Raw genomic sequence first — 14,473 nt, forward strand, 5'->3', positions numbered from 1 at the left:
TTGCATAGTTGGAGTTGCCCTTTCATTTCTTGTCCCGAAGAAACTGCCATCATTGTGGAGTTACAGTCGGTGAGGTGGGAGATCCTGATTCAATTGTTCTATTTATCAGCTTTGGGCTGGATCATTTCGGAGTAATTTGATGGTCCCAGATGATACCTCTTGTTCTACTCGAGACTCGATACTTAGTTGAATATTGAGCCCGCTTCACATGAATTCCCTGCAGTTTGCTGGGGGGCTGACTAAGCTCCTTTCCTGTAACTTAATAGCCGCCGTCCCAAGTGGACATCTGTCTTACTTCTGTAACTCTGTAATTCAGATAGTTCCAAGCGGTCCTGAAAGAAAAGACAGTCTCTTTGATGATGCGCATGGCGTCCGCTCGGGCCAAGCATCCGAGTTGATTTAGTTCACCCGCACCCCGTCTTGTGGAACCCCCCGGATCGTGCGAGCGGAGCCTTCACTCACCATCAGAGCCTTGTCGGAACCTCATCGGAACCCTGGAGTTTCTGGCCAGATCGAGTCTAGCAGGAGGGGGCTGAACAATGGTGTATGGAGGCAAGCCGAGTACCGGATGTTACCTTTGTCGCAAGCGGAAGATCAAGGTATGAGCCCCTTAGGCTAACCTCCCTAATAGTGGGGGTTTGTATTGTTTACATCTTCCTGCCTCATGAAACTGAACTATGGAGTACTAATCAACATCTACAGTGCGATGAAGAACGTCCTGGTTGTCGGAACTGTGCCACATACGGACGCCCATGTCCAGGCTACCGGCCCGATGCGATCTTTCGCAACGAGACCAGGAAAGTCGAGCGACTAGCAAAAAAAGACACAAATTGTTCATCCAGCTCCAGTAAAAACAACACGCCTTCATCCCAAGCTCTCATGGTCGCTGACCGGAGCCTTGATCGGTCGGCCTCTGTCCTAAACCTCCATCGCATCGCTGATTCCACATGGGAAGAGCGTGCAATCTGTTACTTCTTTGACCAGTACACCGTCCCTGGAGACAATGAAGAGGGCACGGGTCATCTCGAGTACCTGCCTCCTCTGTATGCGCGTGCCGCCGAAGTTCAAAGCACCGTCAAAGGGTCTCCCGCCGCCTGTCTGCGATGGGCAGTCGACGCCACGGCTCTCATGACGCTTGCAAATTTTTCGAATGCCCCGCCGCTTATGATTAAAGCGCGCCAGGGCTACGGCAGGGCACTACGTGGATTGCGAGATGCGCTGGCGTCGCCGGATACTGCGATCATGGATGAGACGTTTGCCTCCGTGCTGCTTCTCTCGCTCTATGAAGATATCAGCGGCGAGCGCAATGGACTGTTCAGCTCACATACGGCGGGCTTTGAGTTTCTTATGAAGTTGCGAGGCGAGGGCCAGCTGGATCACCAGCGCGGTCGTGACATGTTTAACTTTGCCTATGCACATACCGTACGTCATATCTTCCCCGTCCTTTCTTTCGGACTTGATGCTAATGATTATTGAAGTACGTTGAAATTCTCGCACTGGGAGATAAGCCGCGGCACGACATTGACTGGGTTTTAGGTTTATTGGACAGCAACGACCCAGTTGAGCGGCTGATGCTCGCAGCATCAAAGATCCGCCAACTCTTCCTGTCAATGCAAACTGCACCCAGCCCTCCAGACCTGGCCACAGTCGAAAAATGGATCGAAGCCGGTCGCAAGTCCGATCTTGAGCTGTCGCAATGGCCCCTACATCTCCCTGACCGCTGGCTGCCACTGGTCGTCTACTCGGCAAAGGGCGAAACCCTGATGGTGTACAAGACCATCGGAAACGCCGTCATCTGGAACTACTACCGTGCAGCGCGCGTCATGCTCCAGCAATGCCTCTTCAACTTGAATCGAACCTACCTCAGCATCAAAAATAAAACCCGGAAGCCTGATGATCCATCCCAGGCAATTCCCGCTCTCGACGAAGCTAGTCTGCGGGAAGTTGTCCAAGAAATGACCACGGATATCTGCCGCAGCATTCCATTCTCGCTGTCGGATGTCGATGAACTGGGTCGGCTGGCCGGCCCGATCGACGGCAAGCCCGTCCGCGCGGCCCAGGCATACGGTCTGATCTGGCCGTTGTGGTACGTCCTATCCTGCGGTATGCCGACTGAAGCGCAGTTTAACCAGATCCGCGAGGTGTTATGGAGTATCGGATCCACGCTCGGCATCAAATTGGCGTTGATACTGGCACGCGAGGCGGAACGTATGCGCAACGAGTCGTTGGCATCGGCTCCTGCCGCCGGCCCCTCGGGCCGCTAGGAGTATGTTACTTGGGGCTCTCTGAATGTTTATTTTTAATGGCCTAGACCCGGCGTCTCACCTTAAGTAAGTGGCTGGGGTCTGTAGATATCTGGTTTTTATACATACCAACCGCGGTGGAGCCGGCTTAGCCGGATATAATGACGTCATTACCTCCGGGCGTCGAGTGACCCGGGTTCACTGTTCATCGGTTCATCTGTTCATCTGTTCATAGTTCTGATATATAGGAATATAATATGGTTGGCTGGAAAGAACCATGTACCTAGATAGTACCGTGTGATTCAACTAGAAGCGTTACCATGTTGAGACCATCAATGATTGACGATCGCGGAGCTGGCTGATAAGCCCCATCGTGCCGGCCTTGCCGTTCTCGTTCATAGGTGCATAAAGCTGTGCATTGCTCTGACGCCATACTGCCTTGTTCTGTCTTCTCTTCTCGTCTCTTTTGTCTTTCTCCTACAATCTCCTCTCTCCGCGATCATGGCTCAACAAGAACGCAAGCTTCCCTTTGGGAAGATCGAGCCCAACACGGCCAAGTACTTTTATAGCTGCGGACTTGGCGGCATCATCGGTATGACCCCTCAGTCGCACAATTGACCCATGACGTGCTAACCCGCTCTTCACCTGCAGCTTGTGGTATGTAAATTCGCGCTCGGTGGACTCTCCAACAACCCAATTGACAGCTCTCAGGGCCAACTCACACCGCTGTAACACCGCTCGACCTGGTCAAGTGCCGCCGACAAGTCGACCCTAAGATCTACTCCTCTAACATCTCCGCATGGCGCTCCATTTTCGCCAAAGAGGGCTTTCGCGGCGTCATCTTCGGCTGGTCGCCCACCTTCGTGGGGTACTCGTTCCAGGGCGCCGGCAAGTACGGTCTGTATGAGTACTTCAAGTACCTGTACGGCGATCAGATGTTCCCGGAGTCCAACCGCACCCTCGTCTTCCTGGGCGCCAGTGCTTCGGCCGAGTTCTTCGCCGACATGGCCCTGTGCCCCTTGGAGGCCATCAAGGTCCGCATGCAGACCACCCTTCCGCCTTTCGCGAATAACTTACGTGAGGGTTGGAGTCGCATTGTCGCGAAGGAGGGCCTCAGTGGCCTCTACAAGGGATTGTATCCCCTGTGGGCGCGCCAGATTCCCTACACCATGACCAAATTCGCGACCTTTGAGGAGACAGTTAAGGTTATCTACAAAACCATGGGTAAGCCCAAGGAGGAGTATGGCCAGTTGGCTCAGACTGGAGTGAGTTTCCTGGGTGGTTATATCGCCGGTATCTTCTGCGCGATCGTCAGTCATCCCGCAGATGTCATGGTTAGCAAGTTGAACGCCGATCGGAAGGGTAAGTGACCCCATGGGGAAGACGGGTTGACCAGAGCTAACCTATCACTCGTAATAGCTGGTGAGGGTGCCATGACAGCTATATCCAGAATTTATGGTAACATTGGATTCTCTGGGCTTTGGAACGGTCTGCCTGTCCGTATCGTGATGCTGGGTACTTTGACCGGTTTCCAGTGGTTAATGTAAGTTGCACCCGACAACCTTGGGAAGTCAATTCGAACCGTGCTGACAAGATAATCTTCAGTTATGACTCGTTCAAGGTCTTCCTGGGCCTGCCGACAACCGGTGGACATTAGATAGAAAGGAACATAGTTACACGCATGAGATGAATCTAGGATCTTTACCGCCTTTGATATCGCCGGCAGAAACAAATCGCGTAGAAGCGTGTGACTCCTCTCCTTGCACCCCAGGTTCGGCACCTGGATACTTGTGAATCTCCACGCACTATATAATCTCGGCATTGATTTGTCAATCTACATTGTGCCTCCCTGTCGCCACCTTTGCTCTTTGCGAACCCGTCACGCCTTTAAACCCGAACACCAATCCCAACCCGCCCGAATCCACACACCTCCATTGTCTCCTCAATTCAAAGAAAGACCAGCTCGACAACCTCATCCCGAGCTCAAACACCATCCACATACCCAAAAACTTCCAATAGTGAACTCCCTCCGACCGCCACAATGGAAGCCCGCCCTTCAACCACCTCCGCAAACCCACCCAGCGTGGAAATCGCCTACAAGCGCAAATGCATCGCACTGAAGAAGCGCCTCGCTGAGGTCGAAGCCGAGAACGAGATCATGCGCACCCGCAACCGCCGCGGCTGGCAATACATCCAGAAAATGCGCCTCGAGTCCTGCATGCTTCTCGAGCGCCTTGCGAAGGTCACCGGCATGGCCGACGAAGCTCAGTCCGGCTCCGCAGACCCGGAACTTCGCGCGAGGGCCGCGGCCATGTTGTCTAATGCTTCGCTGAACGGCGTTAGCGCGCCGGGCAACGGCACATATCTGGAGGATGATACCGAGGGGAGCTCGGATGAGCAACCTCCCACTGTACGCATCCCGGCCATTCTCGTCGAGTCCGGCGTCGATATCGGAGACCCATGAATCATTCGCTAACACGGTTATCCAACAGCCCGAAGAGCGCCCTCTCCGCGTCAAGCGCTCCCGCAAATCAAACATCAACCTCGAAGGCGGCGAAGACGAGTCCGCAGCCCAAGAGAACGCCCCCGACCACGCGGACCGTGAATCCGGCTCGCTGCCCCGGCTCGCTCCCGCTCCCAGCCAGCAGGATCTGACTTCCTCGTTCCGCGTGCAGACTGGTAGCAATGGCTCTCCGCATGAGGGCGACAATACCCCTAGCCAGGATAACCGCGATGGACAACCGGAGCAGAGTCAGACGGAGGGGAATGAAGGGACGACGCCTATGGATATGGATACGAAGGAGCCGAAGGTCGAGGCGTCAGGTTGAGTTACGGAGCTGAATATGGTTGTTTGCTGTTTTTCTTGATGTGTTTCATGGGGCTTTTTGTTCATTATACAGCGTTGGATATGGATTTTCTTTTTCTTCTTGTTTTATGACCTGCTGTCGATCTGCCTTAGTTCTTATTATGCCGACGGGTCGTTCCGTTGGATGGATTTTACTCAATGGGACAATTTCGAAATACACCTTTAGGGCTTAGGTTCTTTACTCTGTAGTTAGTGATTTGGGAGGACTGTGCTCGGAGGATTGGATCTGACCCATATAGAGCCAGGTCCACTAAATTTGAGATGGTGCTGTTGTTGGAGCAAAGTATGGATTGATATTCAAAGATGTATAGACAAGAATGGGCTGTACAGTGCAAGCCGATCGCCGTAACACCGTTCCCTTATTTCGAAATGAAACCCTTACTAACGCCGATCCCAGTAGACAGCAGATTATTGGATTGATGGACCTCGCTTTGATGTACAGCGGATCGAGTGGTATGTGATAGACGGTTGACGGTAAGCTGTTGGTGAAAGGATGATGTGTCAAGCAGACTTCGGAGTAAGAGTGAGAGGGATAGTTGTGGTGTGCCACCGTTGTCTTCTCCGAGACAGGGAGGATTTTTAAGACCCCGCCAGAAACGGTGGGTCTGGTGCTTATCTCACAGTGACACGTTTGTTCCGTGCAAGGCTGTATCGAGGACTCTTGGAGCGGAGGAAATGGCTGTTCCTTGCGGGTGTTCCGCTCGATTCCGTTGAGCTCTATTGAGACGTCTAATCAACGCCGGCGTAAAGATCGACAACAATATTGATGGCGGCAACAAGAATCTCCGCTGCGATCAGGACAATGACTTAAGGTTGAGTTAGTTGGCAGGTCTCTGCACGTATATCTGCGTTACTTACCGATCCATTCAAGATATTCTCCGTGGCGGTGTGTCAATTGGTCCTTTAACACGGCAAGGAGATCTGCAATGACATCCAGTCGCTCAGTGAGCAGACCGGCTCGTTGATCCATTTCCAAGTAGCTTCGCACGGCTTGATAGACAGGCTCAAGCTGCGGCTCCGCCCAGAAAAGTTCTGGACTATCAAGAACAGACCCCTGCAAATGGATATTGATCCGTAGAATGAACAGCTCCCCGATCTGCATGTTGATTTGTCGTCGCGTGAGGTTGACACTACCCGTCTGCGCAATCTGCGCAGGCAATGGCGCAGTATCTGAGATGGTTTCAGATACGAGGTCTTCAAAAAGGGAGGTCTTGACTGATTGAGCCAGGGCATGAGAGATTGCAAGCTTGATCATGTGGTTGCGAGGGTCGCGAAGCGAGATGAAATCGTTGTATATACGAGCCTGGTATTCGCGCGCGTAGTAAAAGTTGAAATTCTCGATTTGCGTGTCGTCCGGACTCAATATCGAAGACGCAAATTTCGATATGTCGGACAAAAAGCGCGATTCTTGCGCAGGCGTCATACCCCATATGACAACGGTACCATAATCGAAAAGGAAGACCTCGGGAATATGGATGGTGGTGTCGATGTCGAAGTGTTCGTCTGATTGTGTTGCGGATACTGCATGTTCTGAAGTGACGTCGGCAGCATGCCCGGCTTCGTCTCGGAAGTCAATCAAGTCCTCCCTGCGGGACTTGGTGTTGTCTTCCACCTCCACTGCGCTGTCTGAGTATCTCCGCTCACTGGGTCGTCGCTCAATGGGCCCATTTCCTCCGGCATTCGGGAACATCCGAGCGCCTTGTTGCTTCTCTTCGTACTGGTAGTCAAACGGAGAGTAGACACATTCATCGTACAGCTTGGGATTCGCTCCGCGAGTTTTGGACCGGGACTTAAGGAACTTGATCACCCCCTCAAGTCGGTATGAATCGGAAGTGCAGTACGCTGTAACTCGAGGAATGCGATCGCGGTCTGCTTTGCCCAGTCTTGCCGCATGACTTCGTGCTGCAGGCTCCTTGATGCGGGTGATTTGTGAATAGACGTCTCGAGGGAAGTCTCCATCGTTTTCTTCCTCTTCTGCCGTGACAGGATCGGGCAGCAGCTTCAGTTTCTGAGCCTTTTTGGTGGTCCGCTGCGGTCCAATCTTGGGAGCAGTGGGCGACGCACTCGGTGGAGTGTTGAAGGGAGCGCCATGGCTGTTTCGACGACGCAGCTTGCTGTTCAAGGCCGACAGCATGGGCTGGCCATGGCGAGGATGGACACCCTGTGCATTGATATTCTGGACTGGAGGAGAGCCGGTCTGCAATGGACGAAAGGTGGGATCGGTAGCCGCCGTTCCGCCGTAGGTGCTGATTGTGGTCAACGGGTTAAACGTCACCGAACGAGGCGGGCGACCCGACCGCGGTGACGAGTTGGGTAATAAAGGAGAGTCTTCGGTGGAAACCATGAGGAACAGGCGACTCCACGGGGAGTTTGGTGGAATCGGAAGCGTTGAAGCTGCGAAAAGTCGAAGCTTCCAAGGTCGGAGCTTCGCACGTGCGCTCCACTTTAGTAATCGAACCGTGATGCCGTCATCCAACGGTGACCTTTAATTCTTTTGCGTTGTTCTGTTCTACTTCATTCCTTGTTTACGGTCTACAACTTGGAGGAATTCAATTAATCGATGTATTTTTGTTCGTCGATTGGACACATGACAGATGCTGGAGGTATATGTACAGTAGCGTAGTGCAGGGCTTAGATCATCAGCCCGTTGAAAAGAAAGGAAACAAAGAATAAGGTAATGGGCCGGATTATAAACGTGGCCAATTTACCGGCGCTTGAACCCGGAAGTACCGCCCGCTGTCCTCCGCATTCCGTTCACCTTTGCGGTACTCCGCTCTCTCTGGAGCCAATTCTGCTTCACGTTCCGACCGGACTTGGAGGCCTTAGGTGCCAATGCGGGCTTGGAATTCTGCTTCGTAGACGGCGCATCCAGTACTCGAATGGTGACGTCTCCAACCTGAACATCCTTCGGGGCCTTCTCGGTCTTCTCCAAGAATCTCAACTTGGTCGACTTCTTCGGCGCGACAAAATCCTCGGCCGGTGGTGTCGGAGGGCGAAGGACAGGCTCGGCATTCAAGATGTCATCGGGGAGCAACGCCGGGAGTGCGGCGCGTCGTTCGTCCTGTGTGATCGAGCCTTGAAGGGTGGCCGTACTTTCGGAGAGAAGGTCGTCATTCAGCGCAATTTCCTTGGGCTTCGACTTGGCTTGCAACTTTCGGCGCTCGTCCAGTTTCCTCCGCCTTTCCCTCTTCAATTGTTCCTCTCTGCGCAATAGATTAGAAAGAGTGAGTGGTGATTGAAAAAGGCAACACATACTGTTGTTTCAATTTCTCTTGTTTCTTCGCCTGTTCCTTGATCTTCAAGAGTTGCGCGGAGTTATCGACCGTCTCAGGCGCATCATCGTCGCTGTCCTCGTCCTCATCGTCGTCCTGGGGCGCCGCCGGGATTTCTACATGCTGTGTCGCCTCCGGCACGGCAGGTTCCTCGCTGTCAAATCGGAAGTGTGCTTTCGGTGCTCCAACTGATGACTTCTGCATTTTGTGACCCTTCAAAGCTGCCGAATCATCGTCGCTGCTTGCATCCGCAGCCTCCAAACTGTCTCTCTTCCTCCGTTTGCTCTGCTTATCGTCGGCCTTCTCTGTGGTGGTGGACTGAGTCTTGCGTTTTCCAGCCTTCGTGACACCATTGGTCTTGGGCTTCTCTGCCTCGGGGGCAATAACCCCTCGTCTGGTGGCGGAGACCATGTTGGAAGTGGTCGTAGCGATGTCGCCAGCAGGATCTGCGGTTGCGTCTTGAGGCTCCTCTCGCGTAAATAGACCCTTAGCAGCAGTGACCAGGTGAGAGAACATAGAGAGGAAAAAAAAAGGAAAAGAAATTCAAGGTCCAGTGCAGGAGAATTGTTGCACCCAGCTGGCGGGTGATGTACGCCAAAAAAAATCGCTCGGCCTAAGGATTTCCCGACTGCGGGCAAAGTCTTGGCACCGTCACGATCTATGAGATCTACGGAAAAAAGAAACAGTCTAACAACTGCAGAGCCAAACGAATTGGGCCCTAGGTAACCAGGAATACTGTTAATTAAATTATGGTAGGATATACCTTTATTTTTGGAGATGATAACCCAAGAAAGTAAACAGATTTACTGATCGCAAGTGCAAAAGCCCGCGGGTGGTGAGTAAATATGCATATCTGGGGCGTTATATAAATGTTAAGGTTGGGAAAACCTTGGAATCCTCAAAATACACAAGATGCAAGAATAGATGCCAAGTACATTTGAGCATCACCCTTGAATGCATTATTCTGCTACTCTTTTCTGCTATACCATGCCACTTAAGCCCCAATATATCTAAGTAAACCGCGAACAGAATCCGCCAGGCGATATTGCATAGTTTGTTACTTCCTCACATTGATTTTTCTCTGGGAATTCTAAGTCTTGCGAATAAACTGTCCTTCAGATTGATCCTCGCCCTTGTGACGACCCATGGCTCAATAGGCAGCATATGTATCTGTAAGATGGCATTGTTAGAGGCAAGTGCAAAGGGGCCATAAATCCTTTAGCTCGGCTACTGGCTGATCGTGTAACTTCTCTACAATTTGAAAGCCAGCCATATTTTACCCCACAGCCTTTATTTGCTGCAATACCCAACGAATAACCGTCAATTCTCCAATTTCGTTTGGAGAGAGAATGCGATTCTCTTGCTCGTGACGACCGTGAACGTCATGGATTTCCTATGAGTCAAGGACCAAACGAACGACATCCATGTTACCATTTTCTGCTGCCGTGAGAATAGGATGAAACTCGCGTGCATAGAGATCACCCGTGTGCTCCTGGGGAAATATCAAATCCTGTGGAATATCTTTGTCCTTTCTAACAAAAATCATAATTTGTAGACTGTGCAATTGGTATCTCAATGATGGCCCACGCCGAACACCGTAAAACCCGATGAGTTCCGCCTGCACAAAACACCATAGCAGACCAAGACATAACGCCGAAAATCGGAATGCAAACAGAGAAGCCGTAGGCAAAGAGCGCAGCTGTACAGATCAGACCCTCACATCTTGTACGGTCTCGGCCATGCGCTCACGCTCCGTGGCCTCCTCCTTGGCATTGATAAAGTCATCCTCCCCAATGTCGCTCACTTCATCCCAAAGCTTTGCGAACTCATCGGCATCGTCCCCACTGACAGTCCACATGCTTTCCCGCAGGCGTTTGTTGCGTTCGCGGTCTTCCTCGATTCGCTGCTCAATCTGTCTCTTATCCACGCGCATACCCTGGGCCTTGGGGTTCCGCGGCGTCCCCGTCTTCGACCTGGCGCTACCTTCCGGTGCCTCTTCTTGCTCAAAGTCAAGGTGTGCAGAGTGTGGTTCCCGATCTTTGAGGGCGGCATCGATCTCCGTCACGGACTCGGCTGAGAGAATCTCTTTACTCTGCAGACTACTCAGAACGCGTCGGACGTGCTTCACATTTGCTGCTCCGGTGCCATCGGGCGGCACAACTGCATCGACAACGCGGATGATGTCTCGTTGCATCATGCGAACGTAGGGGAGGTGGTCTTCTTTGGTGGCCATTTCGCAAAAGTGCTCGATGAAGGACATGATGTTCGCTCGGTTGTTCATGTTATTCTGCACAATGTCAGTACTGGGCGAAACCTTCCGATTGGGACCTGCTTACCCTCTCGAGCTGCTCCAGAATGCAGGAATGGAGGTCCTCATCGAGATCGCGGTATCTGAGGGCATAATGGGCTGCTTTTTGTGAGGATGTGACCGAGGCGCTGAGGTGCTGCAGCTGCGTTGTAAAACGCATGCGCACTTCGAACGGATCAACCATCATTTTGCCCTTTGCTTTCTTGGAAGGACATGATCCCGGTGGAACATTGGATCGGCTCTCCATCGATCACTAAGCGGTGAAATTTGGCAGAATAAGGTGTGGGGCGAAGTTTGGAGATGTCCTGGGCATGAACCTTGGAAGACAAAGAATAAGATGACCGGGCGAAAAGTCAATAAAAAAGCTGCTTGGATAAGCCTCGGGACTGGCTAGCGAGTATCAGCATATATATAAAACCGAGGAAATCGCAACATCACGTACCATCCGCATCGGCATTCTTGAACTTATTGGCCAGTGATCGGCATCCGAACGGTTCAGACAGCAGATCTTTGAAATCGAAGGCTTGTTGAGCAGGTCGTGAAGGAGATAAGTACCAAGTGATCCGGTGGAACCGGTCAAGATGACAGTCGAAGGGCAGCTTGGCAGGGTTTGAGGTAGATTATCCCGGACCTCTGGAAGGTCTGCAGTGTACTTTTCCACCAAGTTCAGTTCAGATGAAATGAGAGATATATTCAAGAGGTAATCTCTACAGCGAGATGCTGGCTTTTACAGGTATCCAATTCCTCCAATAAACACCGCGCAAAATATGCCACATTAAGTGTACAAGAACTACGAAAAGAAAGTTCATAGCGAGTCTCGCCTCAGGGTACTGCTGAGACTGTTTCTTTCATCACCGTGAAGGAGACCAACCTCTTCGGCCCCATGGCTGCCCGGGAACTCATGGTCCCGGAGAGCCTCTTGTCGACGGAACTCGACGCCATTGAGAACTGACCAGACATCTTTCTTGGTCAGCAATCCCTGCAAGATGCCCTTGTTGGCGAACAAAACATAGCGCAATCCAAGCCGCTGGAACATGCGTAGGACGACCAAGAAGCTGATGTTGCTATTGAGCGTGATGGGGGTTTGATCCATCCAGGGACGGAGATCCAACGTCTCTACAGGGTCTGCAAATGGCTGATGCGAAAAGAAAACCTGAGTCTCACTGGTGAGGTTGCGCTGTGTCGGCGAAGTTGAATACTTCAGAGCAAATGATAGCTCGTTGCGGGTGATGTAGCCCAGGAGAACAGGGATAGAAGCCTCCGAAATAACGGGGAATCCACGATATGTGGTATTGGCGAGAATGGAGCGAAGAGAGCCAATGGTATGACCAGTCGCTGTAACTACAGAGACATCATCTACGGTGGTCATGACCCGATGAGCAGAGACATCCGGTGGTGTGGTATCGTCTCGATGATCAAGGAATGGATACTCATTCAGTTGAATCCACGACTCGTAGATACCACGCTTCCCAAAGATATCGCCGCACCATTTTGATAACATCACGGCGATCATGATCGGGATGACATAGGTCAAGGCACCCGTCAATTCGAACATGATGACGACAATCGAAAGAGTCATTCGAGTCGCACCACCTAGCGCAGATGCCGCACCGATGATTGCATATAGTCCTGGCGTCACACATGGAATGTCGGGCTCACACTTGCTGAAAAGGAAAGCCTTCGGATAGGCCTCCTGCCACATCCGAACGAGAATTCCCAGCGCCCGGCCGTACAGGGCACCGATGGCGACCGACGGAAGAATGATACCGGCTGGAATATCAAGACCAAAGGTCAATGCAGAAAGGAAAAACGCCAGCACGGCAGCCACCAGCAGCATGGCAACGACTCCAAATGACTTGGACCCGGTGACACATAGACCGAATCGATCATATGTTTCACTGCTGCATTCTGCGAAAAGGGATTGGACAAGCTCTGAATTCTGAGCCCTCATAAAATGATTGGGAAAGTTGATCAAAGCCGTCAGAAGAGCAACGATGGCTACTTCAATAACCGGTCTTGACCAAGTCCGAGACCGCCGCCATTTGGCGATTCGCATATTCATTCGGATGAGGAACGCTCCGAAGAGTCCGCCCACAATACCAAGAATGATGAATGGGATGACCTCAAAGCGGTGCCATCCTCGAGTATAGGTGACTTGATACAATACGATATTCCCTGTGCGGAATGGGTTCAGGGCCTGCAACGTGACGGCGGCAACCATGGCGCAAACAAAGCTTTGCCACATTGTCTTGTCTGGGAAATAATAAGATAATTGCTAAAATTGGTCAGTATCCGTTATGGTAAGGGTACCATGGATCCTCACATACCTCCAAACTGAAAAGCACGCCTCCGATGGGAGCACCGAAAGCGACTGAGATGCCCGCAGCTGCAGCTGCAGAGAGAACCTCGCGTTTTCGAGCTGGTTTTTGTTAGCTTTCGAGCAGTAATGCGTGACTCCCAGTACACACCTTCATTTCCATTGAGACTGTCAAAAGGCTTCATCATGATATTGGCACAACAGCATGCAACATGGACAAGCGGGCCTTCTTTGCCCAACCACAATCCAGATGCAACCGAGAGACACTAGCTGGGAGTTAGCAAAAGCACGCTTCTGAATATATGACAATTCGACATACCAGCCCAAGTGACTTGATAGTAAGTGTCCAGGGACCCATGAAATGCCGGATGACGGTTCCTCCCAGGATTGTCTTGATCTCGGGAATTCCACTATGTCTCGCATATGTAGCAAACTTTCGTACCAAAAGACAAGCACACACGGCAAATACCACCTGATCTGCGTTAGCAACTTCTGGTGACTTTCCCAAGCCGAATGTCCCGTACCGAAAACAGAATGTAAAAGATATATTCGATGGTATACCGGCCTCCTGTGGACGGTGCACCCAGGGCATTTCCCCATGGTGTCCAATCCAGGCATTTTGAATAGTCTATCAAGATCATTCCATGAGCATATAGGCGGGGAATCAAGCTCGCAAAGACTATGAACTTACCGTCTAGACCCCAGCAGCAAAAGCTGCGATTGAGATAGAACTTTCCACCTCCACTACCACTTTTGCAGTAGCCTGTTTTCAGATCTCCCAACCAATCCGTCGCGATGTCGATAGAGGCAGCAATAATACCGACTGCAATGCCCGTCGCAACCAAGACAAACCAGATATTGCTTGCTTCGACGAGTCGACGGAAATATCCAGCAACACCCTGACCGCTCGAATAGAGTAACCGCTTCCGTTGTCGTTCCTTTGTGTATTCGTAGATCCAGTCGATAGCGGTGAAATCATCGTAACCCACACGACGGCCCGGGCCCTCGACGTACCAGTCCAGAGGCGTACCGTCCTTGGAGGCGTTCGTGTCACCATTCCATCCAATGGGCCCGTAGGGATCTAGTGGTGACACATCTCCATTCTGCGCACCCTGAGATCTTGTAGATTCGAGACCTGTATCCGAACCGCCGGCGGTATTCGAGAACAGATTCGACAGACTGAATCGTGACTGTCGCTTTTGCTTTCGTTTAAACGTGATCCTGCAGCGTCGCTGTATTAGCAGCAAATAGCAATCTTCGAGTACTCGAACGCTTACGGTTCATGAAACCCCTCCGCGCCGTGACCAGCTTCGTGAGGCTGAGGGAGGAGGCGATCCTGTTCCGGCTGATCTGGCGTCACGGCGCTGGGCTCGCGATCGCTGCCCGACCCCTGACCAGTCATTGACATCTTGAGCCACCAAAGCCCTGCATCAGCATCTCCAGACAAATGTTGGAGGTGTCTTTATC

At 51.8% G+C, this 14,473-nt stretch overlaps 7 protein-coding genes across 7 annotated transcripts; 3 read left to right on the forward strand and 4 right to left on the reverse strand.

Moving 5' to 3' along the window:
• Positions 1 to 539: 539 nt before the first annotated feature.
• N7498_002027 (putative C6 transcription factor) lies at positions 540 to 2,264 on the forward strand (the record flags this gene model as incomplete). The annotated part of the gene is made up of 3 exons (XM_058449089.1): positions 540 to 599; positions 703 to 1,422; positions 1,479 to 2,264. 3 exons carry the CDS (start codon positions 540 to 542, stop codon positions 2,262 to 2,264), a joined length of 1,566 nt encoding a protein of 521 aa, XP_058311433.1.
• Positions 2,265 to 2,744: 480 nt separating this feature from the next.
• On the forward strand, positions 2,745 to 3,900 carry N7498_002028 (putative mitochondrial phosphate transporter Pic2; the record flags this gene model as incomplete). Its single annotated transcript, XM_058449090.1, has 5 exons — positions 2,745 to 2,835; positions 2,895 to 2,900; positions 2,955 to 3,605; positions 3,663 to 3,786; positions 3,849 to 3,900. The coding sequence occupies 5 exons, from the start codon at positions 2,745 to 2,747 to the stop codon at positions 3,898 to 3,900; spliced, it is 924 nt and encodes a 307-aa protein (XP_058311434.1).
• Positions 3,901 to 4,284: 384 nt separating this feature from the next.
• On the forward strand, positions 4,285 to 5,145 carry N7498_002029 (uncharacterized protein; the record flags this gene model as incomplete). Its single annotated transcript, XM_058449091.1, has 2 exons — positions 4,285 to 4,653; positions 4,736 to 5,145. 2 exons carry the CDS (start codon positions 4,285 to 4,287, stop codon positions 5,069 to 5,071), a joined length of 705 nt encoding a protein of 234 aa, XP_058311435.1. The 3' UTR covers positions 5,072 to 5,145.
• Positions 5,146 to 5,838: 693 nt separating this feature from the next.
• Positions 5,839 to 7,453, reverse strand: N7498_002030 (YagE family protein; the record flags this gene model as incomplete). The annotated part of the gene is made up of 2 exons (XM_058449092.1): positions 5,839 to 5,915; positions 5,968 to 7,453. 2 exons carry the CDS (start codon positions 7,451 to 7,453, stop codon positions 5,839 to 5,841), a joined length of 1,563 nt encoding a protein of 520 aa, XP_058311436.1.
• Positions 7,454 to 7,813: 360 nt separating this feature from the next.
• N7498_002031 (uncharacterized protein) lies at positions 7,814 to 8,897 on the reverse strand (the record flags this gene model as incomplete). The annotated part of the gene is made up of 2 exons (XM_058449093.1): positions 7,814 to 8,312; positions 8,365 to 8,897. The coding sequence occupies 2 exons, from the start codon at positions 8,895 to 8,897 to the stop codon at positions 7,814 to 7,816; spliced, it is 1,032 nt and encodes a 343-aa protein (XP_058311437.1).
• Positions 8,898 to 10,089: 1,192 nt separating this feature from the next.
• Positions 10,090 to 10,876, reverse strand: N7498_002032 (CTD kinase subunit gamma; the record flags this gene model as incomplete). The annotated part of the gene is made up of 2 exons (XM_058449094.1): positions 10,090 to 10,668; positions 10,718 to 10,876. The coding sequence occupies 2 exons, from the start codon at positions 10,874 to 10,876 to the stop codon at positions 10,090 to 10,092; spliced, it is 738 nt and encodes a 245-aa protein (XP_058311438.1).
• Positions 10,877 to 11,494: 618 nt separating this feature from the next.
• N7498_002033 (chloride channel protein) lies at positions 11,495 to 14,414 on the reverse strand (the record flags this gene model as incomplete). The annotated part of the gene is made up of 7 exons (XM_058449095.1): positions 11,495 to 12,964; positions 13,017 to 13,108; positions 13,158 to 13,272; positions 13,326 to 13,478; positions 13,531 to 13,634; positions 13,698 to 14,227; positions 14,284 to 14,414. 7 exons carry the CDS (start codon positions 14,412 to 14,414, stop codon positions 11,495 to 11,497), a joined length of 2,595 nt encoding a protein of 864 aa, XP_058311439.1.
• Positions 14,415 to 14,473: the final 59 nt, after the last annotated feature.

This window comes from Penicillium cinerascens (genome assembly GCF_028974065.1).
Source record: "Penicillium cinerascens strain IBT 15544 chromosome Unknown contig_1_segment0_segment0, whole genome shotgun sequence".
NCBI lineage: Eukaryota > Fungi > Ascomycota > Eurotiomycetes > Eurotiales > Aspergillaceae > Penicillium > Penicillium cinerascens.